Here is a 19,146-nt window from a genome sequence, read left to right on the forward strand (position 1 = left end):
CCCGGTCCAGACGGCATTCCAACAAGTTTTTATTCAAACTTTTTTACGAGATCCAAGGAGCGCTCCTGAAGATGGTCAACGGCTTCCTCGCGGATGGTTTACGTCCAAACTCTTTCCGCGAATGTCGCATCATACTCATTCCGAAAGCGGGCGGTGACCCCTCCGACCCGCAAGCATGGCGGCCCATAAGCCTCTTAAACGCAGATTACAAAATAGTCACATCTTTACTGAACACAAGAATGCGGACGATCCTACCTCACCTAATCCACCGGGCTCAAACCAGCAGCGTCCCTGACCGCTCTGTGTTTGATGCATTGGCACTCACTAGAGACCTGTTCACATTTGCCAGCAGGACGGGCTTCAGCGGGTGCTTTGTTTCACTAGACCAGGCGAAAGCATTCGATCGGGTGGAACACTCGTATCTGTTCGGAGTCCTTGAAGCTTTCGGATTCCCTCCGCAAATTGTCAGCAGGCTGCGCTTACTTTACGCAGACCTGAACGCTCGTCTCTCCGTAAACGGCCACCAGAGCGCTCCCTTCTCAGTCACCAGGGGCATAAGGCAAGGATGCCCTCTCTCCCCAACATTCTTCGTGTTGTGCCTGGATCCACTCATCCGGCGCATTAACAACAGCCCATCCATACGTGGCTTCCCTCTGCCTGGCCAGGGCCAAATCAAGGTATCGGCCTACGCCGATGACGTGTCGCTTTTCCTCAAGGACGAGGATAGCTACGCCGCTTTTTCGCGGCTGTTTCTCGAGTACAGCGAGATATCTGGGGCCCTATTGAACAGGGAAAAAAGCAAGGCACTAAGGTTTGGCACCTTCACACCGAACCTTGCGGGCGAGGTGGAGTGGGTGCAGGGAGTGAAAGTCCTGGGAGTAGTATTCCTCGCCAGCGGAGAAGTAGCCCGCGAAACCTGGACTAACCTCCGCACGAACGCTGAGAAACGCCTCTCGGTGGCGTCAACTTTCCGCCTTTCAATGGCAGAGCGCTGCTATATAGTTATGTCCACAATCCTAGCCGCATGTTTTTTTGTCGCCCGCGTCGCAAACCCACCGCGCACGTTTGCGCGCAGGCTAACCTCGGCCTGTGGCTCTTTCGTTTGGGCGGGCAAAACCGAACTTGTGTCACGAATGTTCATGCGCCTTCCATCGTACATGGGTGGGTTTGGTATACCTTGTATCCGCACCATGTGCAATGTGCTCGCCTTGCGAGGAGTACGAGATCTTGTACGCAACCCAGACTATCCCGGGAGAACACTCCTCACATACTTTCTGGGTACAGCGCGTAACGTGTTTTTTTTCACAACACGTGGTTGGCCCTACAGCCGAGCAGCCGCCGGCATTTTTCGTTAATGTGCGTCGCACACTGACGTCGTTGACTGCCAGCGTGCCCGATCTGGATGTTGATGAAACCCCGCCCTCGAGAATGTGTGAAGCACTAACGGTCGCTGCGCTGACCCGCGAACAACTCCAGAAAACGAGACGGGCACGCTGGCGCCAACTGACATCAGCTACGCTTCCTGCAGATGTCAGGGACTTCGGCTGGCTGCGAGGCTGGCGGGTCCTGCCCACAAGAGACCGCCTTGCGGCGTGGGGCGTGGCGCCCTCCGCCCGATGCCCGCAGTGCGGTCTGCTTGAAACTTTGCAGCACGCAATGTTTGAGTGTGTAGTTGCGCGCACCTTTTGGACATTAGTGTCACGCATGTTTTTAACCCGCCTCGAAGCGCGCAGTAGTTCACGCGAACTGTTCACAAATATGCTCTTGTGTGTCGGCATGTTCGTTTTGTGGCGGCAGCGTGGAGTGGCATCCTTAAATGGGCGTCCGCAAAGAACAATGTTCCCAATGTTGCAGCGCCTGCGCACGCGCCTCTTTGAACAAGCATGCATGGACGCTCTGTCAATGAGCGAGGCCGAGTTCTTGCGCAAATGGTCGACATACTTTATCGTCCTGCGCGGCGGTCGAGTATCGGCATTTTTACTGCATTACTGACGTGCTCAGTGCTGCGTCACTGCGCATGTGCTTGACTGATCAGAGAATTAAGTTCATCTGTTTTGTTTTGTATTTTTTATGTTAAAACAGAAAAAATAAACTTCTCTTTCTACGCCGCCGCCGAGTGATTCAGTTCTTTTGCGGGCGCAAGTCAGCCCAAATAAAGAGCTTCGTTTCCAAGTCTTGTTGGTGTGTTCCCGACCGCTGGACTGCCGTCACTACAACGTGACATCTGGTGGAGGTGCTGGGTAGCCTTTCATGTTCCGGACACCCCCAACAAGTCGTGACGCCAGCCCTCTGAGTCATCTACCGCAGGACCTGAGTCCAGTCCACCGCGCAAGCCGACGCCTGCAAGGGGACGCACCTGAGTTCGGGACCCTGCCGGACCCTACCCGGAAGCGAAAGCAAGTACCAACGTCCATCATGACCTTGCCCCAGACGACCACTCCAATCATTCTGCAGCAGCCCCGGGTGCCACCAACCTTCGACGCTTCGCCTGGCGCCGACCCCGAGGAATGGCTGGAGCAGTTCGACCGTGTGGCTGTCTTCAACAACTGGGACGATGCCATGAAATTTAGGTACGTCTTCTTCGCCCTGGAGGGACCAGCAAGAGTCTGGTTCGAGAATGAGGAAGCCAGCCTTGCCAACTGGGAAACCTTCAAGGAACAGCTTCTGAAGACCTTCACAAACGTCGTGCGAAAGGAGAGAGCCCAGCAGCTGCTACAGTCTCGCATACAACACCCAAACGAGACAGTTGCAGTGTATACTGAGGAGATGAAGCGTCACTTCCGGCGTGCCGACATGAACATGAAGGAAGAAGAGAAGGTGAAGTTGCTTATGCGAGGAGTTAAAGAGCAACTCTTTGCCGGCCTCGTCCGCAACCCACCGAAAACCGTCACAGAATTCGTAGAAGAGGCATCCACAATGGAAAAAACCCTTGACGCCCGAGCCCGCCAATATGACCGCCAGCAGCGCGTCTTCTCAGCAAACTGCCTGGACACCGTTAACAACGATAACTTGCGGGAGGTTATCCGTCAAGTTGTGCGAGAAGAGCTCCAACGATTGCTGCCAACGGGAACGCAGCCGCAACTTTCATCGCTCACTGACGTCATCCGGGACGAGGTTCAACAGGCCTTGGGTGTGACGCCGACACCCACGCAGCCTCTGGAGCCTCCAGCCATGGCTTACTCCGCAGCAGTGCGCCGTCCTGTACCTCGACGACGGGACCCAAGCCCCTATCGCCCTTAGCCAGCTGCGCTGGAGCGCCGCCTACTCGGCCCAACTCGCCCGTCCTACGAGCGTCGCACCCGGCCGAGGAAATGCGACGAGTGGAGAACACCCGACCAGCGCCGCCCACTATGCTTCCACTACCGAGACGCCGGTCACATTCTCCGGTACTGCCCATACAGAAGAATGGGCATCCGAAGGTTTTCTTACGACGCCCCACGACCCCGACACGGCCAGCGACCAGCCGAAATCGAGGAGCTTTTGCGTCGGGAAGAATGCTCACCGCCCAACCGCCAACCACGTTCCCCGTCGCCATCGTCACCGCGCTTGGTATCTCTTAGCCGAGGCTACGCAGTGCGCGGACGCTCCCCCAGGCCCCGAAGGTTAAACTGAATGAAGCAACCTCTGGAGGTAAGGTTGCTGATGACCGCAAGAACTAAGATCCTCTATCAACGAAAGCACAAGACTATGCCTCAACTACGACGACCCCTACGACGACGACCCCTACGACGACGGCGATCCCTACGACGAGGACGATCCCTACGACGAGGACGATCCCTACGACGAGGACGATCCCTACGACGAGGACGATCCCTACGACGAGGACGATCCCTACGGCGACGACGATCCCTACGACTACGACGATTCCCACGACTACGACGACAAATACGACGACAAAGAACTACGACATCAGCGACGACGACGACGACACCGCCAGACTTGAAGCTTTTACCGCTGCCCTTACACCTTATTAGGAACGTTAAATGACTCTAAGTTCTCGAAGCATTCTCCGTGTTTATTTTCATTTTAGAGCATCGAGACGATGCTTCTTTGGAAGGGGGGTAATGCCACGTATCATTGTAGTGTTTGTTCGTTCACGCTCAAGGCTGCAGGAAAGGGTTGTTATCACTTTTGTTCGTGACGCGAGAAGCGACCAGACTAATCTGGATAGATCGCAGCCATGAAAGGCTGCATCTAGGATTTTCCAGATTACTGTAGATGATCTTGTCCTGTCATCTGGAAGTTTCCTTGCCGGCTTTAAATTGAGCGATGCCGCGAGCGGCGGACATTCGTAGTTCGACGACTGACGAGCACGTTTGTTGCTTACGCCGCCGCCGAGTGATTCAGTTCTTTTGCGGGCGCAAGTCAGCCCAAATAAAGAGCTTCGTTTCCAAGTCTTGTTGGTGTGTTCCCGACCGCTGGACTGCCGTCACTACAACGTGACAATACCATACCATACCATACCGTACCATACCATACCATACCATACCATACCATACCATACCATACCACACCACACCACTTCAAAAATCTTCAGTGGATATTAAGCATATTACTCTTTTTTGTTTCAGGTCTTGTCATGACACTTTTACAGCGCTTCCTAAGTGTCTTCGAAATTGCACTGATCGGAAGCGTTTTTCTGTGGAAGAGCGTGATTGCTTCAGCCTTCGTCACCCGCATGGAGTTGATGACCTTTTGCTTAGGCGCCTTGCATGGTAAGAATGAAAATCCAAGGTTTTTTTCCTCATTAACCAGTGAGTATATCATTATCCGGTGTACCTTGTAGCCTAAGGCTTTTCCTCGACGCTTGGAATAGGCAACACACGATCGTTTCTGAGCAGAAAATAGCTTTGTGTTAGTTGATATTCGAATTAACAAAGAGACTTAGCGGGAGATAACATGACTAGGGAAGAAATATGGGACAAGAGCTGGCGACATCTGAAGGTTTTATTCCTCCAGCATACTTGTGCAAATCAAAGTCAATGCCCAGCCACGTATCAAACCTATACCCGGAAGCATATATAATTGAAAAATATATCAGGCTTATCACAGACACAACCATAAATTACAAAAGATTTTACGGCATCGATGCTACCCTGAGGATTAAAACCGTCAGAACCCCACCTCCAACATCAAAGAATACAAACAATTTTACCTAGAATTAAGCAATTTAGTCTTCTTAAAGACGCGCCATCGACGTATCACTGACGAACGTGTCCCCCTTTATTTATTGCATTTCGGGTTTCTTCTGCGATATGCCTTCTCTATTCAGGAATCAAAAATATATCTATGTATCTATGTATGTGATTAGATATGTGTCTGTGCATGCGCTTGCGATTCCTCGAGTATGCTTCTAGAATAAAACCTTTTGTCAGCGCCTGCCTAGCCTTTCTTGCCTCGTCTTGTGTTTCGCCGCTAAGCATATGTATGGAATTGTCTTTGAGCCCCGAAAACCTAACTTTATTTAAAATATCGTCACAATTCCAGACACAACACATGCGCACGCATGAGGAGTAAGAAAACCGAGATATAAAAGCGGACAGAGCTTCATGTACACTCGCGTTTACACACTGACGCGTCTGCCACGCTGACATTAAAGAAACTGTACATTCTAGCTTTTTCTGACTTGTAATCTGGCAACCTATGTAATCTATACTCGCTCGACAAGGAGCAGCCTTACGGCAATAAACACCAGTCGTTGCTTATAACTCGAAACAATGGTGTCGTCATTTGTGCGCGTCTCTAAGTTTACACAAATTTATGGTGCCGAAACGCGGGACTAAGAATCTGCAACGATCCGTAAACAGCAAGGCCATCAAGTCTTGGCGGGACAACGAATTCTGGGCCATCACCGCAACGATCCTTGGAGGTGAAACCACCTTGGACTGACGGTTCCAGGAACGAGGCCTAGGAAAGCCACGCCTGACGCTCTAAAACGAGGCCTGGAGACGCCACACCTGAAGCCAAGCTTGGCTCTACGTCGACGACCGACACTACAACGAGACTGAAATGGAACGGCTGAAGAAGAAACGAGGAGCTTTGAGGTCCCAGGTGACAAAACTGATTTCCGAGGTAGATTGATCTTTAGAGGCGCACGCTGACGAAAAGACTCTGAACATACTGTCAGCGAGGCTTAGCGCCCTTCAAATGCAGCTCACCGAGGTGGACGCTGCTATCGAGCCACTTGTGCCTGATGAAGAAGCCGAGGAAAACTTCACGCGTACAATCGCGTACAACGACAGAATCGTCACCTACGCTGCAAAACTCAGCCAACATGCCGAAGCTAAGCGAGCGAACGCCAGTCCAGGACCGGATGCTACACGGGCGCCTCGCGACGGTAACCAGAGCGCTGCCGGCTCAAAGGTCAGGTTGCCGAAGCTCGAGCTGCAACGATTCAGCGGCGCCGCCACGGAGTGGCAGCCCTTCTGGGAGCAGTACCAGCAAGCGATTCACAGCAACGATGCCCTTTCCAACGGCGAGAAGTTCTTATATTTGCAGTCAGCGCTCACTGGGAGGGCTGCATCAGCGGTGGCCGGGATTCAAGCTACAGGAGCCAATTACAACACTGCCATCGAGCTCCTGAAGGAGCGCTTCGGACGCACAGATGTGCTAATCCAGGAGCACCTCACCCAACTGCTGGACCTCCCGACGGTACGAAGCGGGCAGGAGGTAAGGGACCTACGTCGACTCTATGACCACATGCAGCGCAACATAGCCGCTCTCACGGCGCTTGGCGTCAAAACAGACAGCTACGGCGCAATGCTTGCCTCCGCGTTGCTAAGAGTGCTGCCAAGCGACCTTGTAATGAATTACCACAAGCGTTGTTCAGCAGCAAAGCAAGAGGATATCCTTTGCATTGCAAGTCTGCAAGAATTTCTAAAAGAGGAAGTTGAGAGCAGGGAGAAGGCGGTGCAGGTTGGTCATCGGGAAAGCAAGAACGTTAATGCAAAACCACGATTCGATAATGAAAAGTCCAGAGTTTCAAAGATTTCAGCGGCATCGCTCTTTTCCGCCAGTGATCTGAAGCGGAATGAGCCCTGTGCATTTTGTGCCGCCAAAGATCACGTGACCAAAGACTGCCAGACCTCGCTTTCTCTGGAAGAAAAGAAACGGGCATTGCGTCAGGCAGGCGGATGCTTCCGCTGCTCTGTCAAAGGACACACGTCGAAACAATGTCGCAACAAAGGAGTGAAGTGCAAGATATGTGACAAAAGGCATTTAACTCAAATGTGTGATCCTGCGTGGAAACCAGTTAACAGCTCAGCAACCGAACTGCATTCAGCTACAGGCAAGAAGAGCGACAGGGCTCCCACTGTGCTGCTCCAGACTGCCCAAGTATGGGCAGAGGGACCGCAACGAAGCACTTTAACTCGTCTCCTGTTTGACGGGGGTAGCCAGAGGAGTTTTGTGACCGAAGAGCTCTCGCACCAACTCCAGTTAGAGGTTGTGGGAGAAGAAGACATCACCATTTACCCCTTTGGAGGAGCCGGAAACGTTATTAAGCACAAACGGAAGCGTGTCCGCGTTTGGCTGAGAAGTCAGTACAACCGAAAGCAACACTCCATCGAAGCTTTAGAGATACCCGAGATATGCTCTGACCAGCTGACTCTTCCCGAAAAGGTCATCGAAGGAGTTCAAGCAGAGATAAATGAGCTTGCAGATGTAACCGTACCACCAGGTCATCTGACGAGAAAAGGCATCGGCATTCTTATAGGTTCTGATTATTATTGGACTCTCGCGTCTGGCCACGTGCGAAAACTGCAAGATTCATTAATGGCACTGAAGACGGAATTCGGCTGGACATTGCAAGGTCCTATTTCTTTCAGTAGTTCCTCCGCTAGCTGTTCATCCGTGGCTGTGCTGCGGGCCAGCATGAGTGACGAGGCCCAGTGCCTTTCAGCTGACCTTAAGTCGTTTTGGGAGCTCGAGAGCATGGGCATTGTTGAGCCTGTTGACCAACAAAACGAAGACAACGACATCATCAAAGAATTTGCCTCATCTGTCAGGCTTGTTGACAGGCGCTACGAAGTCGCCTTACCGTGGAAGCAGGTTAAACTCAACCTAGGCGATAACAAGGCAGTTGCAGAGAAGCGTTTGTACAACCTGACCAAGAAGCTAAGGAGGGACGAGGAAATGATGCACGAATATGATGCTGCGATACGTCAGTACCTCCATCAAGGGTATGCCGAACGACTCCCAGCAGAGGAAGGCAGCAGCTCAGAAAACAGAATTTATTACATGCCGCATCGGGCAGTTCTTGAGCCTGACAGCCTTTCCACCAAGCTCAGGGTTGTCTTTGACGCATCTTCCAGCGAGCCAGGAGGTGTCTCTCTAAATCAGGTTCTGGAGGCTGGTCCTAACTTGAACCCTGATCTCCTGAAAATCTTGTTAAATTTCAGAATTCATTGCATCGGCATTACTGCAGACATCGAAAAGGCTTTCCTGCAGATAGCAGTCCGTCGTGAGGACCGCGATGCGATGAGATTCTTATGGTATGAACAGATGCCAACCGAAGAAGACCCGAGGCCGCTCGTAGAGACCTGGAGAATGACAAGGGTGCCCTTTGGAGCGACGAGCAGTCCGTTTCTTCTAGCCGCTACCTTGCGTCACCACTTGGCGACAACAGGTGTTCATCCCAAGACAACGGCAATAATTGCTGAAAACCTCTACGTGGATGCTCTAATCACTGGAGCAGACTCTGAACAAGAAGCAGAAGACCTTTACCACGAGGCATTGGAAATTATGAGTCTAGCGAGCATGACACTCCGCAAATGGAACTCGAATTCCAAGAAATTGCTCCAACTGTTTAACGACGACGGGATAGGAGGTGCCCTGCACCAGGTGGAATGTCCGACAGCAAGTGTGTCGAGAGTGTTAGGACTTGTCTGGAACAAGCACGATGACTGTTTGGGATTTTCGTTGGAGGCCGTATTGTACCTCCTGAACCAAAACAGCAACACAAAACGCTTTATTCTTCAGGCGTCGGCTCGAATATACGATCCTCTTGGGCTCATCTCCCCAGTCACTGTTACAGCCAAGTTGATGTTTCAAAAGCTCTGGGAGTTGGGAGTTGAGTGGGACGCACCCCTACCTGAAGAAGTACAGTCATCTTGGAAGGAGTGGCATTCACAACTCCACCACTTGACTGAAGTAACCGTACCCAGAAGATACGATGGACTTCATAATGCCGGCAGCATCGATATTCACATTTTCGCCGATGCTAGCCCGAAGGCTTACGGGGCAGTTGCATACATGCGTAAGGCCCCAGCCGTGACTCTGATCTTATCCAAATCGCGGGTGGCACCGATTAAGAAGCTCACTCTTCCCAGATTGGAATTGATTGGAATGCTGATAGGCGCAAGACTAAGGAATACTTGATGCAATCCCTGAAACTACCAGTTGCCAAATGGCATCTCTGGAGTGATTCTACAGTTGCGCTTCATTGGGTTCGCGGGTCAGCGCAACAATGGAAGCCTTTTGTGGCCAGTCGGGTGCTGGAAATTCAGCAGCGAACGGATCCAGAAACCTGGAATCACTGTCCCGGAGCAGACAACCCTGCCGACTTTCTAACGCGAGGAATGAGTCCCCAAGCCCTCAAGACAAACACCGTTTGGTGGAATGGACTTGCTTGGCTCAGAGAAACGCCCATCGCCTGGCCAAGGCACGAAAATGACGGTGATATGGCCGCAGCAGATGAGGAGAGAAGATCGGTGCAAGTACACAACGTAGCAACAGAGGAAACTGTCTTGCCGCTGGAACGGCACAGCTCCCTCTCTAAACTTGTTCGTGTTGTTGCATGGATGCAGCGATTCTTGCACAACTCAAGGAACCCTCACCAGAAACGTAGTGGATATCTGACTACGGAAGAGGTCGCCCAAGCACAGACTTGTCTCATAAGTCAGGTACAGCGAGAGGCCTTCGGTGAAGAGCTGCAGTGCGTCCGTCGCGCATCACGCTTGCCCTGCAGCTCTCCGTTGCGGGATCTGAAACCTTACTGCGATGAGGACGGAGTGCTAAGAGTTGGGGTACGTTTGAGTAATGCTGGCCTCTCCAACAACATTACGCATCCAATAATCCTGCCTGCCGGTCATCATTTCACCGAACTTTTAATAATCGCCAACCATCGCCGCCTTCTACATGCAGGCGCACTTGAGACTCTCACAGAGCTGAGAGAGCAGTTTTGGATAGTTCGGGGAAGACAGATGGTGAAAAAGATCTTGAAGAAATGCTTTATTTGCAACCGATTCAACAGCCGCCCTGCCACGGAGCCAGTTGCCCCTTTACCTCGTGACAGGGTAACCCAAGCTCCACCATTCGAGGTGACAGGCATTGATTTCGCCGGGCCGTTGAACACCAGGGATCAAGGCAACAAGAAATCATACATCGTCATATTCACAAGTGCAGTCACCCGCGCAGTGCACCTAGAACTGGTGACTGCCATGTCTACGCCCAATTTTCTGATGGCATTCAAGAGGTTCATTTCCAGAAAAGGAGTCTGTCGAGTAATATTTTCGGACAATGCTAAGACGTTTCAGCGCGCTTCGAGAGACCTGAAACGGCTGTGGACAACGCTGCGTGGCACAGAGATCCGAAGTTATTTCTTAGACCACCAGATAAAATGGAAGTTTATCGTTGAGAGAGCCGCCTGGTGGGGCGGATTCTGGGAGCGAATGGTTCGTTCAGTGAAGACTTCTCTGAAGAAGGTTTTAGGTAACAGCTTCTGCACATTCGAGGAGCTCGCTACAGTCTTGACCGAAATCGAGGCCGTGATCAATTCAAGACCCCTCACCTACGTGTCCGCAGAAGCTCACGAGCCGGAGCCACTCACTCCATCCCATTTTCTCGTGGGAAAACGTTTAACGTCCTTGCCCCCGGGCTGTAGCACAGAGTCAACGACATCAACACCGGGTCAACTAACTCGTCGCTGGCGATATCATCAAAGTTTAGCTGATCACTTCTGGCAGTTGGCAGAAAGAGTACCTCACAGGTCTTCGCTCCGCTCATTTTGCTGTGCCAAGCTCATCTAGTGCCTTGAAGAAAGGAACTCTGGTGCTAGTTCACCAGCCTCATCTGCCAAGGCAGCTATGGAAAACCGGAAAAGTGGTTGATGTGCTCGTCGGACGGGATGGGTACACTAGAGCCTGCATGGTGCGCCTACCTGGTGGGACCATCCTAAGAAGACCGATCCAGTTGCTGTACCCCATGGAGACTACGCACGAATGATCTGAAGCTCATTCCGGGGGGAGTATAAAGAAACTGTACATTCTAGCTTTTTCTGACTTGTAATCTGGCAACCTATGTAACCTATACTCGCTCGACAAGGAGCAGCCTTACGGCAATAAACACCAGTCGTTGCTTATAACTCGAAACAATGGTGTCGTCATTTGTGCGCGTCTCTAAGTTTACACAGACATATTTCGGAATGACGAACGCGCGGACGCACGGGCATAATCACTATCACCAGCCTAACTACGCCACTAGAGGAGAAAAACGTCTCCCATATTCTTCCTTTTAAACCTGTCCTGAGTCAGGTGCTGCCACCTTACCCCGCAAATATCTTGATCTCATTCACTTGACTCCCTGCGGCCGCTATCTATCCTTGCCTTCTCTTGGAATCTATTCTGTTATTTTAAGGAACCATAGGTGATTTTGGCTGCTCATTACATGCCCTGACTATGCCCCATTTCGGTCCTTATTTCAACTATGATATATTAACTAGCGTTTATTCCCTTACCCACTCTCTTCTCCTGTTGACCCGTAACACTCAACCTATGTCGCTTTAGCAAGAGCCAAGTAATTCCAAATTCTGCAGGGCGTTTTTGCTATAAATTAAGAGATTGGGGAGTTAAAATATTGTTTCGTCACCTTTTAGCATGTCGTCCTGAATTCGGTGATCGCCTAGACTTGTTCGGATGCTTTATGTTGGACGTTCACCGTGATTGTTGAATAAAGCAGGTATCCTTTCACAGCTATAGGTATTAAGCTCCCGTTCCTGGGTTTCCAGTCGTAGTAGTAGTTGCAGTAATAATAATAATAGTAGTAGTAGTAGAAGTACCAATATACTGTTAAAATATCGTTTCGTCACCTTTTAGCATGTCGCCCTGAATTCGGTGATCGCCTAGACTTGTTCGGATGCTTTATGTGATGCATATGATGCTTCATGAGAATAAAATCTGTTGGAAGTTAGCGCTCGTGTTGTTCGTCTCTTGTCTCTTGTGTCCTCGTCTTTTGCTGCGCTATGTACCAACAAGCCCAAAAAGCCACGCTACTGAACTATATTTGTAGTAGAAGTAGTAGTAGCAGTAGTAGTAGTAGCAGTAGTAGTAGTAACAGTATTAATAGTAGCAGTAGTAGCAGTACATCGTAGTCGTCGGTACCAGCAGTGGGTGTGTTGCCATGGGAACCACTCGGAAGGTGGCTACTGTGGAAACAGGAAGGTACAGAGCGAGCGGAGGAAAGCGTAACTGGTGGTTGGTTACCACAGGAACTGGTCTGAAGGTGGTTACAGTGGAAGGAGGAAGGCGTGGCGAGAGCGGAGGGATCTACGACCGAAAGATGGTTTCCTGGAAGGAGGACAGTCTGACGAGAGCATAAGAAGGCGGAACCGGTGGGTATTTGGACGGGAACCACGCGGAGGATAGTTGCCCTACGAGGAATAGGGTATTGAAAAAGCTCAAGAAGGCATAACCGGAGGCTATTTACCCCGGGAACTGTTCAAAAGGTGGCTACCGCTGAGGGAGAAGGATGTGGTGAAAGCGGAGGAATCGCCATCGGGAGAATGGTTACTGTAGAAGGAGGGGGGGGTATGGTGAGAGCACAGGAAAGTTTAACCAGAAGGTGATTACCGTGGAAGGAAGAAGGCATGGCGAGAGCGCAAGGCACTAGCCGAGGTGTTGCTACAAGGCGCACACGGAGATATAGCTACCCTGGAAGGAGGAGGGTTACAGTGGAAGGAGGCTAATTGGCGAAATGATGGTTATCATTGAAGGAGGAGGCACAGTATGGCTAGAGCGGACGAATGCTGCACGGCCGATCTGCGACGGGTGAGATGTGTGGAAGGCAAAAAGCAGCGCTGTGGAGCTATAAATATATAAAGTTGCTCACATATTCTGTATCTGAACAAGTCAACATATCAACACCGCAGCAGCAGCCGCTGAATCTTGTAATACACACTGGTGACCATCCTGCCAATTTTTTACTTATACTGTGTGAATCGCACCTCAGGTCACTATTAGGTTACTGTTCGCGGTCCTTCGACTTTTCTTCTCGCCTCTCGCTAGCAAAGACGGCCGAAGATTAAAATGGGGGCAAATTACGGCCCAATACAGTTCATACATTCAGCAGTGATGGCGCGGAGGCAGAGCGCCCGCCTAGCGTGGAAAAAGAACCGTGGTTCGAATCCCGGTGACGCGCAATTATCCACCGGGTGAAAAAGAACTACGCGTGTGAATGGCACTGGATCACCCGGCATGAGGTGCGGCCTGATCTCGGTGACCAGAAACAACTACACAATCCCTCACCAGAACAGGGCTTTGGCACTCACCCTGGTGCAGTACTTGGCCGCAAGCTTCTATATGAATAATGCAGCTATCATTACGGAGTCCTCAGTAGAAGTAGGCGGTAGGATGGTCCGACAGGACACCAGGAAAATCTTTCAAGAGACGAAACGTCTGATTATGAAATACCAAAGCATGAAAGCATCTAACCTCACAGACAGAATACTAATGGCAGAGCTATAATACAGTCAATAAGCGCAAGGCAACCGAAATAAGGAAATTTAATACGGAGGAGTTCCAGCATGCTCTAAGGTAGATAATATTTAATTATTATTTGAAGGGGTATTACATGAGGGAGTGGGGTTCACGGCACAAAGTTAATTCGATGGATGATCTGAATGACGATAAGTCGGAATGGAGTACGACGGCGTTGGGCAAGCCATTCCAGTCTTATGCAGTGCGGACAAAAAATGATGACAGAGAGTACATGTCCAAGCAGGCAGAGGGTAAACGGCCTCCTAGTGGTTCGTGCAGCTGGAGATGCGGTAGGCAGGGCTGATAACAGATTTGATCATGGGATGATAGTAAATCTTATAAAAAAGGCACAGTCCTGCAGTAGTGTGGAGGTCTGCTCGGCCTACTAAGTTTGTAAGAGATGAAGTGGAAAGTAGGCACCGGGTTTAAATGCGGGCACGTGCGTTCTGTCCTCTTAACCGGGACTGACACAGTTGAAAACTGCCGACCCCAACCCGTGACTGCGACTGCTACATAGCGCACACTGACCAGGGCTGGTCTTGCTCCGAGGCACTAAAGGAACACGCAAGCTTACACATCTATAGCATTTACATATCTTTTTTCATGACTTCTGTCAAACTAACACTTTATAAATCTTTGGTGCGCACTAACCTAGAATATGCTTCGTCAATATAGGGCTCCCAAACTAAGTTACGGACAGCAGCTATTGAAACAGTAGAAAACTGCGCAGCCCGTTTTATTTTTTCCTCATAATACTTGTACAGCAAGCGTTACACTTACGAATCACACGTAATCATTACCGCCTCTTGACGTGCGCAGAAAGGTGTCGTGATTGAGTGTTTTCTTTAAAATTTACAACACGAATGAAGATCTAAAAGAGCAGTGTTCATCCCACCTACTTACATATCATTACACATTGGCCATCCGCACGCGATCGGCATCCCTCTTTGCCGCACTACTCCTTGCTTGGCGTCTTTCACCCCCAGGGCGTGATCGGAGTGGAACCACCTTCCAGCAACTTACTACGAACAACAATGCAGAACTCAAAAAGCGGTTAAGGAGACACTTTGCAGTTGATTAGAATACACACTCTAATCTTGCATAGCGATGGAGCCGATTCTTCATGTTTAGCGGTTATTCTTATTGGTATTGATACAATTTATATGTTGTTCTTGCTAATTGCATTGTCTTTGGTTTCAATTGTAGCTGCTGTTTTGACTGTTTGACACTCAGGATTTTCGTGTTTACCTGTGATGGGCGTAAAAAGAGGCACGTGAACCACTTTGCGGAATGCGCCAGGCGTTGTGTACGAAATCCCCTTGATGTGTAGCAGATCATACATCGGACAAACTGGGCGCTGCGTCAACGACCGGCTCAGGGAGCACGCAAGAGACCTAAGGAATGGGGAAGGTGCTAACCTTGTCGAGCACTGCGCTACTTGCAAGGATTGTATACCGGTGTTTTCGGGAGTGAGGATTCTGAGCACAAGCAAATCGAAAACAGCCCGTGAAACGATAGAGGCATATTATATTCAGAGAGCAGGGTCAGAATGTGTCAGCGATAATTCAGTTCTTTTGTATAGTGCGGAAAAATTGTTCCTTTCAAAGTTTTTGCGATGAAGAAGTGAAACGAGTTTTTTTTCGTTTTTTCTGTTTTTTTTCTTTTTCTTATTTAGCTTGCACGGTGAGCGCCTGCGCTGGTCTGAGTGTACGAGGTCTGTTAGAAAAGTATCCGACCTTAGGCCGAAGAAAAAAAACTGGCATAACTGGAGCGTTGGAAACCTAATAACCTTCAAAGTAGTCTCCTTGGCACTCCACACACTTCTCCCAGCGGTGCTGCCATTGTTGAAAGTATTCCGAAAAGGCCTCTTTCGGAATGGAGTTTAGCTCAGCTGTCGTTGCAGCCATAATGTCCTCTCTTGTCTGAAATCGCGCTCCTTTCAATGTCCTCTTGACTTTGGGAAACAGCCAGAAATCGCAGGGGGCCATATCAGGAGAGTTAGGAGTCTCTTGAACTACATGAGTCTGGTTTTTCGCCAAAAAAGTCTGAATCAAGTGCGAGGAATGTTAAGGAGCATTCTCGTGATGGATGCGCCACTTTCCTGTTGATCTCAACTCCGGTCTCTTGCGCCGCACAGCATCACGTAGGTGACGGAGGACATCCCAATAGTACTCCTTGGTCATTGTTTGACCCTGTAGGGTGCGTACTCGTGGTGTGCCACACAGAGGGAGTCAAAGAAAGCTGTCAGCACCACTTGGACATTGCTGCGCACTTGGCGGGCCTTCTTTGGTCTCGGTGACATGAAATGCTTCCACTGTGACGACTGGTATTTAGTTTCCGGGTCGTACCCGTACACCCAAGACTCGTCACCAGTGATTATGGTGGTTATGAAGTCGGGATCACTGTTTGTGGAATCTAGCATGTCCTGCGAGACTTCAACACGAAGTTGCTTTTGCTCCGCCGTGAGTAGCTTCGGCACGAATTTCACCGCAACTCTCTCCATGGCCAAATCTTCGGGGATAATGGAATTTGCAGAAAAGCTGCTGATGTCCACCTCTTCCACGATATCTCGGATAGTCACACGACGGTCCCGCATCACCACAGTGTTCACTTCGGCAATGACCTAGTCATTTCGGCATGTTGATGGCCGACCGGAGCGTGGCTCGCCCTCCACCGATGTGCGTCCATCTTTAAATTAATTGTACCACTTTTTAATTTCTGTGCTGCTCATAGCATCTTCACCGAGAGCCGCACTGAATATTCCGAACAATTTCCAATTAGTTTTCATCCCGTTTCTGGAAAAATTCGATGCAGTAGCGCTGCTCCTGTCGCTCCGCCACTTTCCTTGTAATAAAAAAACCGACGAGAGCACTGCGCAGTGCCTCACTCAAACGCTGCGTCCCAGCGACTGACGCTATCGGCAGGCCGGAAAATATTCGTACATGCGCACGAAGGTTCAAGGCCGGCTGGTGCAAGCGCGTAGAGCTGTGCACGGGCCGCAAATTTCAGCCCGCGCCCGGCCCGAGCCCTACACTACTGACGGAGGCCCGGCCCGGCCCGACACTGAAGAAACCTAAGCCCGCCCGGGCCCGGCCCGAGTTAAGGCCCGGCCCGAGTCCGGCCCGACCTGCATAACTGAAATTGAAGTGACGACGAAACAGAAAGAGATAATTTAAGGAAAATCAGTTTATTTCAATGTTTTTAAAATGCTCGGCTCTCATGGTCTAGATGAAAATTGGTGAGTATATGCAAACACGGCGCATGTAGAGAGTTATCACTCCAAGGTATTAGGTAAAAACAACAAATCGTCTATTGATGACGGCTTGAGGCAAGTGCGGCGCTCCTGCAGATTAGTTTCGAACCTTGCAACAGCAGGGCGGCTGGAGCCACGCAGGAGCAATCGCGATCGCGAAGCACGGCCGGCCCGTTCGAGACAAAAATACCGTGGCCCGAGCCCGGCCCGGGCCCGGGTGAATAGACTTCCGCAAGGCCCGAGCCCGTGCACAGCTCTACAAGCGCGCTTGTTTCATATCCAGCAGGTGTTCGCAAAAAAAAAATAAAGTCGGATAAGAGCGTACGTTGTTGGGCTAGTCGGTCAATCATGGTGAATACAAGGGGGGGTACTGCGCACAAGAAGACAAGGACAAGAAGATAACACAACAAGCGCAGACTCGCGACTAACTTTATTTGAAAACACGATACTCCTTTTATAGTTTCAAACTGTCACATCACACACATGTGGAAACCAAAAACCTTTCTTCATTCTGATACAGTTTGATAGACGGGTCACTTACGCAATCTTTATCCTTCAGTTTGATACAGAACGCCTCCGCCAACTCACGCGCCACCTGGTCACGGCTCCTCCTCAAAACTTTTGTATCTGTCAGCAAAGGCAGGCAAGGGTTATTGCGCGTAGCATCCGGGCATGCGCCACAATGCAGGGGTAAATTCGACCCTGTCCCTGATTTCATGGAAAGCTGGTGCTCTCTTAAGCGCTCATTCAGACATCGGCCTGTCTGGCCGATGTATACCCTGCCACAGGTGAGGGGAATCTGGTATACCACACCCGTCTGGCACCTGACAAAACGAGTGGCATGACGCTTCTCGCAGTCCGCTTTCCTCTTCCCTCCGGACATGACCTGAGGGCACAATGAGGCCAACTTGCATGGGGCGGTAAAAACTACCGGCACGCCGTAGCTTTTCGCCACGTTCTTCAAGTTGTGGGAAATTCTGTGAATATACGGTAGAACTTTATGTCCTTACTTGAGTTTTATCTTGGTTCTACCTTTGTATCTTTTAACGATCAGGTCCTTGTTCAGCGCAAAGGAATTTGCATTGGTTCCTGTGTGGCACCTGTACTGGCTGACATCTTCTTGTCCAGCATTGACTGTGATCTGGTGCGCTATTTTGACGATGAGACAACTCTGAAAATATTTAGGTACGTTGATGACTATTTAGTGTTTCTTAAAGATCGACCTGGCGCGACGCACACTGTGATTGTGGAAGAATTTTTATCGATTTTTAGACGACATGGGAAGGGTCTAACCTTTACTCACGAGTTACCGGAACATGACAAGCTACAGTTTTTAGATATTAACCTGACTTTAACACCAGATCACGTTTGCTGGATGTACTTACCACGTGCACGGAAAGACCTGTTGCCGTTCAGGTCAGCACATTCCAAGACAGTCAAACGGGCTATCGGAACGTATTGCCTGCAGGGCGCCTTGTCTAAGTCTTGCGCTCACCTGGTGCACGAGAGCCTCAATAATCAGGTAATTAGGATGACGAAGGCTGGTTTTCCTGCTTCAATCATTGTTGCAGTGGCAGAGAAGCTTCTGCGCAAACTGAAAGATAGGACGTGCCGGGATAGTGGCCGTTCTAAGGAAATGAGGCCAGCGGTTCTACCGTATATTCACAGAATTTCCCACAACTTGAAGAACGTGGCGAAAAGCTACGGCGTGCCGGTAGTTTTTACCGCCCCATGCAAGTTGGCCTCATTGTGCCCTCAGGTCATGTCCGGAGGGAAGAGGAAAGCGGACTGCGAGAAGCGTCATGCCACTCGATTTGTCAGGTGCCAGACGGGTGTGGTATACCAGATTCCCCTCACCTGTGGCAGGGTATACATCGGCCAGACAGGCCGATGTCTGAATGAGCGCTTAAGAGAGCACCAGCTTTCCATGAAATCAGGGACAGGGTCGAATTTACCCCTGCATTGTGGCGCATGCCCGGATGCTACGCGCAATAACCCTTGCCTGCCTTTGCTGACAGATACAAAAGTTTTGAGGAGGAGCCGTGACCAGGTGGCGCGTGAGTTGGCGGAGGCGTTCTGTATCAAACTGAAGGATAAAGATTGCGTAAGTGACCCGTCTATCAAACTGTATCAGAATGAAGA

General features: G+C 50.3%; 1 protein-coding gene across 1 annotated transcript in view; it reads left to right on the forward strand.

The window, feature by feature from the left end:
• The window catches only part of LOC149344657 (uncharacterized), a 118,975-nt gene that overhangs the window by 82,651 nt on the left and 17,178 nt on the right, over positions 1-19,146 (forward strand). Inside the window, exon 4 of the mRNA XM_089547273.1 lies at positions 4,572-4,715. Within this exon, the coding sequence (XP_089403399.1) occupies positions 4,572-4,715 (144 nt within the window). The remainder of the gene's footprint in view (positions 1-4,571; positions 4,716-19,146) is intronic.

The sequence above is a fragment of the Amblyomma mixtum genome, chromosome 5 (assembly GCF_055824585.1).
Source record: "Amblyomma mixtum isolate Tamu chromosome 5, ASM5582458v1, whole genome shotgun sequence".
Classification (NCBI taxonomy): domain Eukaryota; kingdom Metazoa; phylum Arthropoda; class Arachnida; order Ixodida; family Ixodidae; genus Amblyomma; species Amblyomma mixtum.